This window comes from Tasmannia lanceolata, unplaced genomic scaffold (genome assembly GCF_043159265.1).
Source record: "Tasmannia lanceolata isolate RefF3 unplaced genomic scaffold, GAP_Taslan_0.1 ptg000020l, whole genome shotgun sequence".
Classification (NCBI taxonomy): domain Eukaryota; kingdom Viridiplantae; phylum Streptophyta; class Magnoliopsida; order Canellales; family Winteraceae; genus Tasmannia; species Tasmannia lanceolata.
The window spans coordinates 17,585,809-17,603,216 of record NW_027518697.1 but is presented as its reverse complement, the minus strand read 5'-3'; the positions used below and the strand labels follow the sequence as shown (position 1 = coordinate 17,603,216).

The window sequence follows — 17,408 nt, the reverse complement described above, 5'->3', positions numbered from 1 at the left end:
TGGCAAGAGATTCCAAGTAGAAAGATAGGTAAAGTGAGATGGATGGGGAGGGGTTATAGGGGAATGGGCACCCTCCCTCTAACGGCTAGCTTTTAAGGGTGAGTTCTACCCGGTTAAATCCCTGACAAGATGCTTATTGTTTCTCTTATCATGTTAGTGTGATGTGAATGATTGGAGTTCCATTTAATGGGACCATGTGAAGACATGCACAAGTGGAAGAGAAGAACAGAGCTCCATGCACATCTGTTTTATCTCCAATTTGGTACTATTCATGCATGTCGTAGAATTTAAAAATCTAGAAAATTGAAATTAAGAACCAACCCCATACACATTTGTCTAGGAATTCCCCCCCATAATTTTCTTTCCCCAAGATCTAAACACACGCCCGTAAAGAAAGAAATGACTGGGTTTAATGTTACCGACAAAATCAATGGTAACATAACATGTTACTTTTGGAGTCCTGCACAGGGATGTATATGTGCAGCCGGGACCGTTGATCTTGTAGAAAATCATGACACAAACTACATGATCTTTGTCCCATGCCAAATGGACATCCGATGCAAAAGATAAACTACAAAGATCAAAGCCTTAGATCATCCGATGAAGGTGTTCATAATGGGATAATGGCTGTTCAGATCAATGGATCCAATGATTCAGCTCAAAAGTCCGATGTGATACAAGAAAAGAAGAAACTACATGGAGTTTTTTCACTGCTAAGTGACAAGGACCCAGAAAATATCACTTGGCAGAGCAAGTTCCCTCGGCACAAATGTCCAATCATATGAGGAACAGGAGAGAAAAGAAACTTTTAGCACTCTTAAGCCTCTTATTTCAGCATTAAGTGCAATAATGTTTTTCTTCAAAAAGAATCCACAAAGACACCGACGATTCATGTCGCATGAGCTCTTCTTTGAATATCCTCAATCAAACGATTTGCATTTGCCACTGTATTCCCTGAAGAACCCCTTTGTTTAGCGAGTTCCCTCGGATCTCTACAAGTCTTTAGAATGTCAGACATTACTTTTGCTTTCTGCATTATGGAAGATCTCAATTCCGGTGGCCTGTCACTAAAAGTATTTGGAAACTTTGTGGAATGTGGAATTGCATCCATCAAACAAGATACCTTTTGAGCCATTTCAAGCACCCCAGATTTCCTAAGTTCCTCTGACAATTTCTTATAAGTGAGGTACTGTGAAACTACCCCCCTATTGATCATGCCTTCGAATTTGAAACAAGCATCTTCCAATCTGCGAATTCTACAAAGCAAATGAACCAGCATTGTACTTGTGGCGAGGTCCGAATCACATCCCTTAGCATTCATTTCCTTGACAACTTGCACCGCCAAATCCAATCTCTCGCATTCACAGAACATCTTTAGCAGCAAGTGTAAAGTGAGTCGATCCGGCTCATACCCAGATTCGATCATCTTCGTGTACAGATTCATCCCTTCTTCAATCTTGCCAAATTTGGCGAAGAATCTAAAGAAATAGTTATACGTTGTGGCAGTTGGAAGACAACCCCTCCCAAGCATCATCTTAAGGATCTTGCTCGCCCCGACGAGATCTCCCGCCTTACAAAAGCCCTTCACCAGAGAATACGAGCATGTCCGCTTGGATACCATATAATTTCTCTTATTTTGCATACCTAATTGGTCAGTGCTCTATAAAGTTCACTACATATAAATGCAAAATATGTTCCACAAATTGAAGAAATGTTGAATTATTTCCAATACCTAATTGGTCAGGGTGCTCTATAAAGTTAACTACTTAGAAATTCAAAATATGTTATAGAAATTGAAGAAATGTAGGCTTAGAATCGTAGTTCTGAAACTCCCCATCTTAATCTTAGACTCACCCAAGTCGACTCCCTTTTACCTTGGCCGTGCTCTTGTCTAAGTCCATATATTGCCCCACAATATCAGTCACTCCTTTGACTCTTCTGAGTTATGACTGCATAAACATAGTACTCAGCTGCATCCACTGAGTACTCGATCACATCACATCAAGTCGACTGGAATTTGATTCAGTAGTGTTTTGGCTCACAACCACATATGAAGCACTGCCTAGAATGCTAAAATATGGTTGATTTGGTCTTATTTTCTTATTCTTAGTTCTAAAATTTAAAATTCCATTGGCTTCGATTCTCAGAATATAGGAAAGAACTTTCTCAGACAAGATGATAAAAAACATATACAGAATGAAAATTCTTCCTGATAATATGCATTTAGATCCATTACACAGTAAAAACAATCAAAAGATTAACCACAAGCACACAAGAAGGCCATCATAAAACTGAATAGTTCATAAATTGTACCAGTTCAACAGACAAGAAAGAAGTTTTTTCTTTTTTGAATTTAAACTAGCTCCTCGAAACTCAATTGATAAAGAAGAAAAAACAACTCTTGGGCAGAAGTACAAGAAGGAACTGAAGAGTTTAAAATACAGTCCCGCCTAAAAGAGCTCAGGAAGAATAAGCTGTCAAGTAACGTATAAATATGAAAAAAGTATTCCAATTCCAACAGCCTCGGAACTAAGTTTTGATGGAACTGGCACAATTCTAATGAAGCATATAAAAGACAAAAAGTGAAAGGACTTCTTCACCTTTGCAAAGGCCATTTTTGGAGAACAACAAAGCATAGGTTCAATCATGTCATGCCAATGCTCTCATGTCTTCCTGGCAGAGTAGTTCGCTGCTAAGTGACAAGGACCCAGAAAGTATCAACTGGCAGAGTAAGTTCCCTCAGCTCAAATGTCCAATGTGATATGAGGAAGAAGAAACTAAATGGACCCAGCTAAAAAGTCCAATGTGATATGAGGAAGAAGAAGCTAAATGGAGTTTTTTCATTGTTAAGTGACAAGGACCCATAAAATATCGCTTGGCAGAGTAAGTACCCTCAGCTCAAATGTCCAAAGTAAAGGAAATTTTAGCACTTTCAAAGCCTTTTATTCCAGCATTAAGTACAATAATGTTTTTCTTCAAAAAGAATCCACAAAGACACCGCTGCTTCATGTCGCACGAACCCTTCTTTGAATATCCTCAACCAAACGATTTGCACTTGCTACTGCATTCCCCGAGGAACCCCTTTGTTTAATGAGCTCCCTCGGATTCTACAAGTCTTAAGAATGTCAGACATTACTTCAGCTTTCCACATTATGGAGGATCTCAACTCCGACGGCCTGTCACTAAAAGTATTTGGCAACTTCGTGGAATGAGGAATTGCATCCATCAAACAAGATAGCTTTCGAGCCATTTCAAGCATCCCAGATTTCCTCAGTTCCTCCGACAATTTCTTATAAGTGAGGTACTGTGGAACTACGCCCCTATTGATCATTCCTTCGAATTTGAAACAAGCATCTTCCAATCTGCGCATTCTACATAGCAAATGAACTAGCATTGTACTTGTGGCGAGGTCTGAATCACATCCCTTAGCATTCATTTCCTTGACAACTTGCACAGCCAAATCCAATCTCTCACATTCACATAACATCTTTATCATCAAGTGGTAAGTGAGTCAATCTGGCTCATTCCCGGATTTGATTAACTTCGTGTACAGATTCATCCCCTCTTCAATCTTTCCAAATTTGGCGAAGAATCTAAAGAAATAGTTATATGTTGTGGCAGTTGGAAGACAGTCCCAATCATCATCTTAAGGATCTTGCTTGCCCCGACGAGATCTCCCGCCTTACAAAAACCCTTCACAAGAGAATTATACATAGAGATTGTAGGCGAAAGCCCGTAAACCGATATTCTCTCGAGCATCCCCGATGCCTCCTTAAATTGTCCGGCCTCTGCCAATGCATCTATGATTGGATTATACACAATCACATTTACTTCTATCCTAATACTTTTCATCTCCTCTAACAACACAATCGCCTCCTCTACTCTTCGCAGCCTACAGTACCCTTCAATGATTGTACCATAACTTACAACAGTCGGAGCAAAAAATTCATTTGATTGGCCCTCACATAGATAGGGTGTCCACAAAAAATCAGCTCCATAGGATCATCCCAACCCTATGATTTGTGGAGGTAAAATGGACGTGTATAAAACCTTCACAAATCTGTCCATATTTTGCCTCCACGGTTCGAAATGTTAGGATGATCTGATGAAGCTGATTTTTTAGGCTCACACCCTAGCTATGTGAGGGCCGAAGTGCCAAACAAATGAATGGTTTGGATCAAGGAAGCAGGATTCTTCCCTGGGAGCCTTCGATTCCCGCTTCGATTCTCGTTTCGATTCCCGCTTTCGATTCTCGCTCTGGCGACCGTGAGTAGGATTCTTCCCTGGGAGCCTTCGATTCCCGCTTTCGATTCCCGTTTTCGATTCCCGCTCTGACAACCTTGGTTTGGATCACCCAAACAATGTGGGCCTCCGCTGTATTTTAAGCTACTGTGTAGATAACTTATCTACACTTGTGTGTAGAAACCGTTTTCTCAATTGAGATATTATAAATAAAACTTGAAATGTGGGCGGTTGAAGTCACTTTTTTTCATGTGTAATCAAACAGAGAAAAAGTAGGAAATTTTGGAAAAGTTTAATTTCCAAACGTTTTCAGAAAATTCCTGCAATCCAAACATGGCCTTATTGTCATTTCTTTGAAAATTTATAGTGCCTCTTTTTTTTCCATCGAAGTGTGTTTTGAATTCAAAGTGGTTGAGATTGGTTTTGGTGTCCTGAACTTCATTGTCATTAAAAAAAACATACTAATTCAGTTTTTTCTTGTTTGAGAATTGAAAAGAGGGGAAGAAGGACAGATTCATCAGTTAACAGTCCCAGAAGAATGCTGAGTTTAACAAAAGAGAGGGCAACCGTCTCCCTCTTGGATTTGGATTCAGATGAAAAGGTTTCTGGATATGCTGTATCATCAGAGGAGCAGGGCCCAAAATCTTTTGAACTTTATGGTTTTGTCGGTTCCATTATGACTGTCATCACCACAAGTCTGCTTAAACTCTCTGTAGATCAATCCTTTTATAGTGTTTCAATTAGCAAAACCAGAAAAATGTGGTACAGTTTCAAAAGAAAACTTTCTTATGAGAAGTGTAGGACTCAATTTGTTTGCATTTTTTGTGATTGAATTTATTGCTTTTTTATGTGATTGAATTTCTTTGGACGAAGGTATAATATTATGATTTTGATCATATAGTAGGATAGCCTGCCCTGTCTGGATATATGGAGGCTCATATGCGAAAATACCCATTTCAGGTGTAGGATAATACTTTTTCTGAGAGAAGGACCTTAAAATTTGGCGAACGACCTCTAAATGTAGAGCCTATAATTGTGAACTGACTTACTGCATTCACTGCATAAAAATGATTAGGGATCATAATTGTGAGTTACATCATCTTTCCAGAATGAAAAGCAAAAAAATCCAGAAAGTGCCAAATATATGACTGTGTGTATGCACCTTCTCCTTGACCAATCTTCCACTAACATTGCCCTAACAAACCTGGGTTGTGAAAATAGAACCCTTCTCAAACCTAACCATCTCTGCATTTGAATCCACTTAACCTTTAATATGGGAACAACACGAATAAGCTGGATGGTTTGCATTTTATGTGGGCTGGTTGTCCGTTATATCGAGTTATATCAAATACCTGCATTAGTATTTCAAAATGCGGATGCAGGTAGAAACATGGCCAAGGCAAATCCTAGTTGGCATGGCACGGTGTGGCGCGATCGAGTACTCAGTTGACACGGCCATAGCTTAGGAAAGTCAATGGAGTTTTGCTGGACCTTGTAGGGAAAAACGTGGCCAAGGTAAATGGGAGTCGACCTGGGCGAGTCAACGATGACATGAGGTAGTTTTGATTTGAAACTATGATCTGCATCATCATTCATTAGTGAAGTGCATTATTTCTCTCTTTTTCTCTCTTTTGTGATTACTGTTTCTCACAATACATGAGTGACAAATTGTGAGAAATTGAACTCATATTATGTGTAGCGTATCTGTTTTACTGTTTTCTTTGTTTAATTCTTAGTGCTTGAGATTACCATTAAAAAAAAAAATCTTAGTGCTTGTGATTGCTTTTGTTTTACTGAGGAATGTGTATACAAATTAGGGTAAGGTGTGAAGCATACTTTTTTTTTTAAATGGAAGGTGTGAAGCCTATTGTATCCTATATAGCCCAATTATGGAGTTTTAACCTGTTATTTTCATTTGGCAGAGCATTTTAATTGAAATCCACATGCAAGTTTGTATTTCTTGTGGTTCTAGTTCTTTTGAAAGAACTGATTTGCCTTCATTATCTGTTACAGCTATTTACTTGATATAGGCATATACTCCGGAGCCATGGCTACACTATTTAGGAATTACTTACTATCCTAGCAGGTCAGTAAGTGCAGTATTTTGTGCTTGTTTTGTACATTTCTAAAGTCCCATCTTCTGTTTTCATAGCACTTCCAGATAAGATATTTTGCTGTTTTTATTAGAAAGTTCATTTTTAAATCTGGCATAGTTCAAACCAGTCAGTTTTGTAGCTGCAATATCTACATCTTCTTCATCTTTTTAGTTACGCTGCCACGAAAATTGTTTTGAAACTTCTGTGGCACTTTCCAAAGTTCAGTTCACAGGAGACCAATTTAAGGCAACTTTCATGCTCATAAGAGATGCTTGTGAGATTACGTATGAACTTTTACTGCTCAGAAGGCTAACTTCCTGATGCTAACAATGTTATATGATAGATCTGTAGAAGTTTTTTCTTCATATCAATGTGGATGCCAGATGGCCAGTACAAATTTGGCTGATATTAATCCTTTTAAAAATGATAATACAGTATTTGGGGGCCACGTACCATGTTGATGTGATGGGATCTGTTGATCTGATCGTCGACCACAAATCCAACCCATTTCCATTGACCCCACCTTGATCATCTGATCCTAGCCCCAGCAAGATTCGTTTAGGCTCCTGCCTAGATAAGCTAAACCTTTGATTTCCTGTAGTCCTTTATCTTACCGATGGGATGGCCATGCAGAATGGACAAAGCCCCATGTGGGTCCCCTCATGGTGGACTACAGGATTAACTTCTCGATTACACGTGTCTTCATTTGGAACCCAAAAATTGATCATTGGGATTGATCTTGACAGTCTATGTCGCCTAGTCAGACTGCTGTCCTTTTATGTAGAATAATCCCACTGTTTTTCCTGGGCATTATAAATAGTGGCATTTGCATCTACATCTCTCATGCAGAACTGATCTATTTGCATGGCCATGCATACCAAGCCAAGAATAAAAATAAGGCCTTGCCTTGTGCTTTGCCTGTTAAAGATAATGTGGAGGAAGAATTATGCTGCTCCTATGTGATCTCTGGATACTTAATATATTGAATATTGCTAGAAATCTTATCATAGAGTATCTACTTAACCTGCGTATTAAGAAAATGATAAATTTTTCATTATTTTGGGGAAGTAACCATATTTGTTGAAGGTGAAAGTCAAACCTTTCATCCACATGCCAAATTTACATTGGAAATTGGATTTTCCCTTAATTTAGGTGGTCTTGTGAGCTACCATTCTTCTTCCGATTTTCCCTATTAAGAATGTATGATGTTATATGATGTAGTTTCTGCAAAAATCCCGAATAAAGTAAAAAATTGTGTATTGAGATTTGAAGTAGACAGGAAGGACTAACCTAGTGTCCATATATTCCTGCATTCATCAGTCAAAATCGTCGTGACAGTAATCAATGGTGGTCAAAAGATTCAGGACTATGGCTCTGTTCATTTGAGATTATGATAACCGATGGTGAGCCCTCAAACTGATTATTGACTCAAAATCCAATAATCGGTATGGAGGCTCACCATCGGTTGTCATAATCTCAAACAGACAAGGCCTATAAATGAGAATTCTTGATTATGAGTTGCAAAAGCATATTGTATATGATATCCTTTCAATTAGGAGGCCTATGTTTGCAAGAGACAAGTTAATTAGTTAAGAACCTTACAGGTATATTGGCGCGGGATATCTTGACAATGTTCTGATGATAGCCTTAAGGGTCGACTGCACATATAATTGCAATCAGAGACCAATTGGATGAATATTTGTTCAATGAACAGGAAGAGAAAACATTATTCCTATTATATATTTGAATTCAAAAGATTTTCATGTAGAACTAGCAGTTTGAACAGAAATGAAAAAAATGCTTATGTACAACCGAAAAAACAAATATGAGGGCACTAAGAGTTTACCTTAAATGGGAAGAAGCAGCTTCATCTTCAATGGAGGCTATTAGGAAACACGATTGTTTAGTGTATCCTCCACTATTGTTCTATTTTCATTATGTACCCTGTGCCTCTCTTTGATTGATATCTAAGAGTAGCTCTATCCTTAGGCCACTATGGTGGAGATCTTATGCGGTATAGTTCCAATGAAATAATGGATAATCTTGATTCCATAAAATGTTTCACTGAAATATTTATCTGACAAAAGTCCTCAGTTTCCCTTATCCTATTTCTAACTGCTCTGTATAGAGTATAGACTCTCTCCTATATGCAGAAATCCAGAAATGTGAGGCAACTATGTACATGTCCTAGACCAAGATATATGTTTGTGTCCATCACTAATAACTAATAAGAATGTGCAAGTTAGATTAAAGATGAGAAAGGTTTCCCGTGGTGCTTTGCAGATTTGATTGAGGAGATATTGGATATTTATTGATGGCCGCAAGACTTGATTACAACATGTTTACCATTTTTCCAATGGCGAGGCTGATTTGCTTGCTCGCAACGTTACAGTGAGGATTGATTTGGCAGTGTTTGATCATCTCCCCCGTTGAGGGATTGCTGTATGCCTGTGCTGGTATTTGATGGTGTTCCTTCACCATCTTGGTCAGTGGGTTATACTTTTCTTCTCCACTAGAATCTCCATCACAAGCCTCTGGTCAAGGCTTTGTTCTTCAACCTTAAAGTTGGAGGTTCAAACCCAGCTCACACACACACACACACACACACACACACACACAGACACACAAAGAAAAAATAAATCTCCCTCATTCAAAGAAAAATGTGCAAGTTGGATTTTGAAAAGATTGCCTGTCATTCCTCTTGTTCGCGTCAGCCTTATTTGTTCCGGATTTAGTAGAATGGGATATGGATTATTGTTGCTTGACCAGACTGACGGGTTGCTAATCATCCTTTCAGGTATTGGGCATTGGCAGTGTCAGCTTTTGCCATGATGACAGTAGTTTTAGCCATGGGATTCTATGTTGGACTCAATTTCATGGCCACTCCACCTCCAACTTCCTTAAACACAATATTTGGTAAGCCTCATATAGCTTGACAACACTTGAACCGGTGTTTAAAATAAGTACTCATTCTCAATACCACTCTTGAACTTAGTTATTGATTTTGTTTCGTTTGCCATTTCGTTTTAGTCATTGGAATGGAACGTTTCGGTGTTTCAGCTGTTTCGGCGTTTTGTTTTGGAAAAGACGCTACAACCGGATAATTTTTTTTAATAGTTATATATATATATATATATATATATAGAGAGAGAGAGAGAGAGAGAGAGAGAGAGAGAGAGAGAGAGAGAGAGAGAGAGAGGAAATGGTTTGTGTGCAGCTGCACATATAAGCTATTTGTGCATGGCTGCACAAACCATAGTGGGGGCCACATTTTTGGGAGGATCCAAAGCATTCATTTGGAAGGCCCTTCCATGGATAGTGTGTGTACCAAAAATAGCCCTATAGGATCATCCTAACCCAATCAAAGTTGGAGGGGAAAATGGACAGACATTGTTTCTGCCCTTTTTTTCCCTCCATAGTTTGAAGGGTTGGGATGATCCTTAGGAGCTGATTTAATGTGGACACCCTATCTATGTCAGGACCTATCAAATGAATGGCTTGGATCACGCCAAAAATGTGGGCCCACCATGTTTTTAACCGTCACCTCATATAAGCTTATATGAGGGGCCGCTCATACTCACTTTTCCCATATATATATATATATATATATATATATATATATATATATATATATATATATATATATATATATATATATATATATATGAGAAAAGTGTTTATGTGCAAGTGCGCCCATCTCTGATATTGCCATCAGCCAAATAAATGATCTAATGTTTGGGTGAGCATTGTAACCACAAAGCAAAAGAGAATGTGCAAGCTAAATGAGGCCCTTCTTAATCAGATGCAGGGACTTTTCATCCTTTTATCATTGCCCAGAATTGAAATGCACAAAAGCTAAAAGAGAAAATTTGGTTTGGCTCTCCCTCTCTTTGTTTACACTTTAGTAATTCTTTGTTGAAGGCCATACAATCCCCAGAAAGCTGCCAACAATCAATCAGATGAGTATTTAATAAAGGGTTGACCTTATCAAAATAATGGAGTGGTAATATCATTTCCTCAACAATGTAGACAAATAAATAGTAGATATGAATTTGTTCTTGCTACTAGTGAAGGAGTTGAGCTGCTTTTATATAGGGAAATAATGAAGTTCTTCTTTCTACAGGTGAAGGAGTTGAGCTGCTGTTTTATAGGGAAATGATATTTTGATAATGACACTCCATACGTATAATAATCACTTTTCTAATTGGCTAATGAAAGCATCTTGGGAATTGCAACAAACCTTCACAAGAAAATTGGAAAAATGGAAAAATGTATAGATTGGAGTGCCATTATTCAAACAAGGGTGTGTGGATATCAATTCCCTGTAATATATTATCCATTACTAATGGGAAAATGTACAGATGGGTGGCCTCTGTTTGATGATCCAAGCTTTTCATCTTCACTTTGGTTGGGCCATGCCTAGAAATCTCCCTTATCAGATGATTTGGCCCACAACTATAGAAGCATGTCCCATGGAATAATCTGCAAGATGCGGATTTTATTTGAAGGAGACATTACCATTGGTTCTCTTATTTCAATGTCCAAGTAATAGGGACCGTTGATCTGGTGGATCATTGTGGGGGAGACCCCACGACCACGATCCTGATGCCTTGGCGAATACAAACCAAATGCAAGATTAAGCAAGATTAAGGCCTACAAAAAGCTATGGGGAGTCGATTTATCATATTTGGGAGTCGATTTATCACCCCCCTAATTTTATTTGTAAAAATGAAAAAAAAAATCGGCGCGCGGCATCCAAAGAGGCCCTAAGTGGGTGAATTATATGCTCTTTCTCTAAGCTAAATGAAAATAAAAGATCCATTTTTCCCCACTATCCATTTCCCCTTTCATCTTTACGCATGTTGGGAATATTTTCCATCTTTAAAAGCTGTAACATGGTCAGCTCTTTTGCTTCCCATTTAAGCTTGGAATCACTACTTGCTTATGCTCCATTGTTGAAGGTTCTTCACCACCACATTCTCTTTTCCCAAGTGGGAAGCAAAAGAAAAGTCCTTTACATGAGAATAAACTCAATGCCGAAGATCCTAAAAATATATCATACTCTTTTGTTTAATGAGATTTTACAGTAAACCATGGTTATTTTTTTATTACCAATGCAGTAAGTATAACCTCAAAGAATATCTCCGATAACGAGATCTTTTAATTGTTTTCAATGGACCCCGAGTCCTAACTGTGTACAATGTAAGTAGGAGTTAGGACATTCCAATAGACGGTCCAATTCAAAATGGGCCATGATCCACAAAGTGGCCATTAAACATTGGTTCAAGACGTTACCTATGAGAGAGTATTAAGAGGGCAGAAGCTCAGGGTTTGACCTCAGAATTCAGTTTTGGTATACACAGCAAAAAGGTGTATGTTACTTCACTATCAATTTATATTTCTCTTTAGGCATTTATTCTACAACACCCTTTTTAAACTAGGCCCACGAAAGAATCTCCACTCTTCACGTATATAAAGGACCCAGGAGAAATAATGCATGAATTAAGTGAAATCTCTCTCTCTCTCTCTCTCTCTCTCTCTCTATCTCAGTTGACGGGATTGTCGTCTGGTTCTAAACCATTCATAGCAAGACACATCATGCGAATGATTTCGGACCAGGCTTCATTCCCCTCAACACAAAGAATTCTGACTGCAGCCTCGACAATCTGACGAGCGTCACCCTTTCTTTTCCTCTATAATCTTTTCACACAATGATCAGCATCTTATCATTCAGCCAACTTAAACTTAAGTGTTGTGAAAAACCCCTCAATAGCAATCTGTGATTTCAATGGCAAAGCAATCGCACAATGATCAGCATCTTATCATTGAGCCAACTTAAGCTTAAGTGTTGTGAAAAAACCCTCAATAGCAATCTGCGATTTCAATGGCAAAGCAAAATGAAACAACACACAAGCAATCGCACAAAGACACAAAGATTTAGGTGGTTTGGCAAAGCCTACTCCACGGCAGAGGCGACGAGAAAAATCCAGTATAAAAACATGAGATTACAAGAGAAGATCAGCGTCCCTCACCAAAAAACCCTAGCACACCCATTTCCCCCCTTTGGAGCTCTCAACCCACTTCGTGTTTTACCCAATACGAAATAAGCCCTAAAAGTCCCTTTATATAAGCGGGCCATAAGTTATTCTTATCGGACAGAATCCGGGTCGCACACAATATTTCGAACCCCGACCGGGTTGAATTCAAGACACCCAACTCAACATTAAGTTGTTTAACAGGTTAATATAAAATACATAGTTGCCGGAAACTCCATGTTGGATGTGAAGCCTGCTTTCATGAAAGCTCACTTCAGAAGCTAGATTCTTCTCTTTTAAAATTTTGGAAATACCTGGTTCTTAGACATTTTCTCTTAATTAAGAGTATGCTTCTTATTCATGTGATTTTTTTTTAAAAAGAATATTTTCTCTCTCTCTTTTTTTTTTTTGACACTGAAGGAGTATATTTAAAACATAAATTCTCATCTTATGTTTTAAATAAAACTTGTATGGATCTTTTCTCAAAAACCTAACGGTACGTAAATACAAACGTTAACCCTTCATCCGCAACCTACTTTAACACCTTCAATTTCTATAGGCTTCTTGTTTTGTTACATGCTTCATGTTGATTTTTAATGATGATTTCCACATGTTTTCTATTTATTTTTCTTAAACCTATGTGCTTCTCATTTTTTTTCTTTTTTAGATCGTCACTCCTCACACTCGCTTCCCACGCTTCCCACTCAGACAACTATTGTAAAATCTCTTTCATTCCTTCATGTCAATCCTATATTGACTTTTTGTTTCCCTAATGCTCTGGTTGGTTGCTTGTGAATGGGTGGGAGATTAGGAGAAGAAGAAGTCAACGGGAGATCAAAAGGAGATCAAAAGAAGATCAGCCAACAAGGAGATTAGGAGAGGATATAGGGAAGGTTGTGGTTGCTTGAAGATTTGTGAGAGATCTCCCATATGTCTTCTCAACTCTATCTCCTCAAGATTTTCTCTTGAAATTTCTTTGTTTTGGTAAAATTTGGCGAGCGAATTTAGAGGGCACCACATCACCCGACCTGCTCCCGACAACCCCGGTAGTCAAAGACCCCAAAGTTGCTAAAATGACGACCAAACAACCTTCGGCAAATTAGGAGAAGATCATTCCGCCGTATTTTTCTCAAAAATAAGCAACCAAACAGAGCATAAAGGAATAATTAGAAAGCTCAAGAAACTCATAAGTTGCAATAATGGTATGCATGATTCCGGGCAATCCATGCATCGGACTGTATGTTTGGGTGGCACAAGAAATTCTTAAGTGACTCAAAAGACAATAATGGTACTCGGGCACATGACTGAATGTTTCATTGGCCAGTCTCTTTCACTGTTTTTACCAAATCATGGGTTGACAAAAAGAGAAGGTTTAGTGTGAAACACTAATAAACGTGGTTTATCTACTTTTAATTTATTTGTGCATTTAGGACCTTGGACTTGGTTTTAGCACCTAGGGTTTGCTTGCAAAAAGTTACAAAGAACATAAAGACATGATAGAACTTTCTCTTTTATATACGTCAAACATGATAAAGGGGTTTCTTGAAGAGAGCCTACAAAACGAGACACTTATTATTTTAAAGAGAATGATCAAGCACTTGGACCAAATTTTCAGTGTACGTAACTGGGATAAGCAATTCGACTAAATTTACCTTAAAAAATTTACTGCTTTGCATAACTTCATATGCATTGGTTAAAATAAGCATAAGCAAAACAGTGGGACAGAGAACATAGACCAGCAGAAGAATGGAAGCTCAAATTCTAACGACATCTATATGCACGATGCATCAAATGCCCTAATTAATTCAATTGATTAAGGGACAGAGGAAGACGGCCACACCCACTTTGGGGACAAACAACCAGGAGTTGAGGAAGAGCTAGAGAAACAAGAAGCTGGATCAGAAGATGGTAGGCCAAGGAAAAGATGTTAAACTACCAGTTACTCCAAAATCTTAAGTTGTTGGAGAAGGCGTTATTTAATCTTTTATACTTTAACACTGCCCCTCGCGTGTGGCCTCTCTTTTTAGGGTTGGCCTACACGTGGCGCATTTGGCCCCTTTTTTGGATTTGGCCATTGCATGTGAATTTTTACTATAAAGGAGGTTTGAACTCAGGACCTTTGCTTTGATACCATGTTAAACTACCAGTTACTCCAAAAGCTTAAGCTGTTGGAGAAAGAGCTATTTAATCTTTTATACTTTAACAAAAGAGGTGTAGCTGGCTCCTTTTGGATCTAAAAATAATCCGCATAGACTCATTAATCACAAAGGATAGCAGGAAGATGATCTCGATGAGCTTTAAATCTGTTTCTTCGCCATCAGTTTGCTAATAAGTCAATAGTATTTTTGGATCATTTGAGTCTTCTGTTTTCCCTCAAGGATAGAGATGATGGTCCTCATACTTAAATGTATAACCTTTCTTTTCATTTATTAAACCGGTAGGGTCCCTGCCAAACCCCGGCTTACCCACACAAAAAAAGCATTGCACTTGAAGCATATGAGTGAAAATTCAGAAGGGAAATGATAATTGAACCCCTTATTATGATATTGACACCCTCGTTGATTTAAATTTCACGGTTGTTGAATGTGTCGAGAGAACAGATTGAAATAAACAGGTGTGCCAATATCATAACAGGGACGTGATTGTTAGCACAGATACGGAAAGGTGGTGAAATTACTAAAAAAAAGGGGTTCCAAATTTAGGACTGCTTGAATGGGATTTGCATGATTTTTATAGGATTTGCCTCATTGGCAAATTTAGGAATGTCTGATTATGAAATTTAGGGTTGCCATATTGACCTAATAACTTTTACGTTCAGTTGCTTGGTTTTTAAAATAAAATCTTCTGAAGCTTCTGGTGGATACACTTTGAGCGTATTTCAAGGCTAAAATATTTGATAATATGGACATTTGATCTTCTGTATCTTGTGTCATCAAAGACCCTTTTGAGTTTTTTCTTAGTAAAACTTGTACAGAAAGTTGCATGGGAGAAGTCTTAGAATAAAGGTGGAATGGATACAGATGTAGCATAAGAAGAAGAAAGGTATTTGAGACTTATATATGCCATGAATATAAATCTTCTTAATTTGTCCTTTTATTGTTTATACTGAGTTGATTTTTTGTTCAATAATAGAGATATTTTACAGAGATGAAAGCTTAAATAATGGCTGCTGTGGATGTGTTTGTACCCAAGGTATGCTTCTTCCTTTGGTGGTTTGATAAAGGCTACTGATATTCCTACTACCATGTTTTGATAATGACTCAAAATTTGGATGCTCCATTGGTTGTAGTTCTTGCCATTGAATCGAGGAAGTTGAGGTTGCAACATATTAGAAGCCATGATCAACCTTCAACCTATGTTCTGATACCACTTTGCTGGAATGAAACCAACGAGGTTAGAGGGAGAAGATGAGTTTCAAGAGAATAAGATTGTTCTCTTGATATCAAACACACAAAGAAAGTAACCCAAGTTGTTGTACTACTCAAAACCCTTCAAATTTCACTTAAAGAACTTACAAATGAAGAAGATACATAGTCTAAAACATAACCTACATTCCAAATCCGAATTTAATAAGACTCAACTAATCTTAGCTTCTCTAAGTACCACTAACACACTATCACATGAAAAGTAAATGACTAGCACAATTCCAAGACACAAAACATAGTCCCTAGGCCATTAAATGTTACAAAGGAGATTTCCAATGTGGTCAAGAATCTTCCAAGCCAAGAAGTCAAGTGGATAGATGATCATGATCTAGTGGTCAAGATTAATTTCCAACATAAACTACCAGTTACTCCAAAAGCTTAAGCTGTTCGAGAAGGCGTTATTTAATCTTTTATACTTTAACACTGCCCCTCACGTGTGGCCCCTCTTTTTAGGGTTGACCTACACGTGGCGCATTTGGCCCCCTTTTTTGGGTTTGGCCATTGCACATGAATTTTTACTATCAAGGAGGTTTGAACTCATGACCTTTGCTTTGATACCATGTTAAACTACCGGTTACTCCAAAAGCTTTAACTGTTGGAGAAGGAGTTATTTAATCTTTTATACTTTAACAAAAGAGGTGTAACTGGCTCCTTTTGGATCTAAAAATAATCCGCATAGACTCATTAATCACAAAGGATAGCAGGAAGATGATCTCGATGAGCTTTAAATCTGTTTCTTCAGCATCAGTTTGCTAATAAGTCAGTAGTATTTTTGGATCATTTGAGTCTTCTGTTTTCCCTCAAGGATAGAGATGATGGTCCTCATACTTAAATGTATAATCTTTCTTTTCATTTATTAAACCGGTAGGGTCCCTGCCAAACCCCGGCTTACCCACACAAAAAAAGCATTGCACTTGAAGCATATGAGTGAAAATTCAGAAGGGAAATGATATTTGAACCCCTTATTATGATATTGACACCCTCGTTGATTTAAATTTCACGGTTGTTGTCTGTGTTGGGAGAACAGATTGAAATAAACAGGTGTGCCAATATCATAACAGGGACGTGATTGTTAGCACAGATACGGAAAGGTGGTGAAATTACTTAAAAAAAGGGGTTCCAAATTTAGGACTGCTTGAATGGGATTTGCATGATTTTTATAGGATTTGCCTCATTGGCAAATTTAGGAATGTCTGATTATGAAATTTAGGGTTGCCATATTGACCTAATAACTTTTACGTTCAGTTGCTTGGTTTTTAAAATAAAATCTTCTGAATCTTCTGGTGGATACACTTTGAGCGTATTTCATGGCTAAAATATTTGATAATATGGACATTTGATCTTCTGTATCTTGTGTCATCAAAGACCCTTTTGAGTTTTTTCTTAGTAAAACTTGTACAGAAAGTTGCATGGGAGAAGTCTGAGAAAAAAGGTGGAATGGATACAGATGTAGCATAAGAAGAAGAAAGGTATTTGAGACTTATATATGCCATGAATATAAATCTTCTTAATTTGTCCTTTTATTGTTTATACTGAGTTGATTTTTTGTTCAATAATGGAGATATTTTACAGAGATGAAAGCTTAAATAATGGCTGCTGTGGATGTGTTT

General features: G+C 37.9%; 2 protein-coding genes across 11 annotated transcripts in view; one reads left to right on the top strand and one right to left on the bottom strand.

Annotated features, from left to right (window-relative positions):
• Positions 1 to 10,721, top strand: part of LOC143855157 (uncharacterized) — a 30,984-nt gene extending 20,263 nt beyond the window's left edge. For 8 of the 10 annotated variants that reach the window (XM_077365373.1, XM_077365375.1, XM_077365366.1 and 5 more), the window contains 3 exons: positions 6,256 to 6,328; positions 9,136 to 9,254; positions 10,141 to 10,460. In XM_077365373.1, the coding sequence (XP_077221488.1) occupies positions 6,256 to 6,272 (17 nt within the window). In that variant the 3' untranslated portion in view covers positions 6,273 to 6,328; positions 9,136 to 9,254; positions 10,141 to 10,460. The other 2 variants (XM_077365368.1, XM_077365367.1) reach the window with 2 other exon arrangements.
• Positions 890 to 5,485, bottom strand: LOC143854752 (uncharacterized). The gene is made up of 3 exons (XM_077364858.1): positions 5,447 to 5,485; positions 3,682 to 3,960; positions 890 to 1,570 (listed from the first exon to the last, which is right to left on the bottom strand). The coding sequence occupies exons 1-3, from the start codon at positions 5,483 to 5,485 to the stop codon at positions 890 to 892; spliced, it is 999 nt and encodes a 332-aa protein (XP_077220973.1).
• Positions 10,722 to 17,408: the final 6,687 nt, after the last annotated feature.

Bases quoted from the DNA above. Each gene is read 5' to 3' on its own strand.
- LOC143854752 (XM_077364858.1), bottom strand. From the start codon at position 5,485: ATGGTTAGGTTTGAGAAGGGTTCTATTTTCACAACCCAG. The intron at 3,961-5,446 runs GTTTGTTAGGGC...TATCTATGTGAG, and splicing joins GTTCTATTTTCACAACCCAG to GGCCAATCAAATGAATTTTT. The intron at 1,571-3,681 runs GCGGGAGATCTC...GGCTTTTGTAAG, and splicing joins TTGTGAAGGGTTTTTGTAAG to GCGGGAGATCTCGTCGGGGC.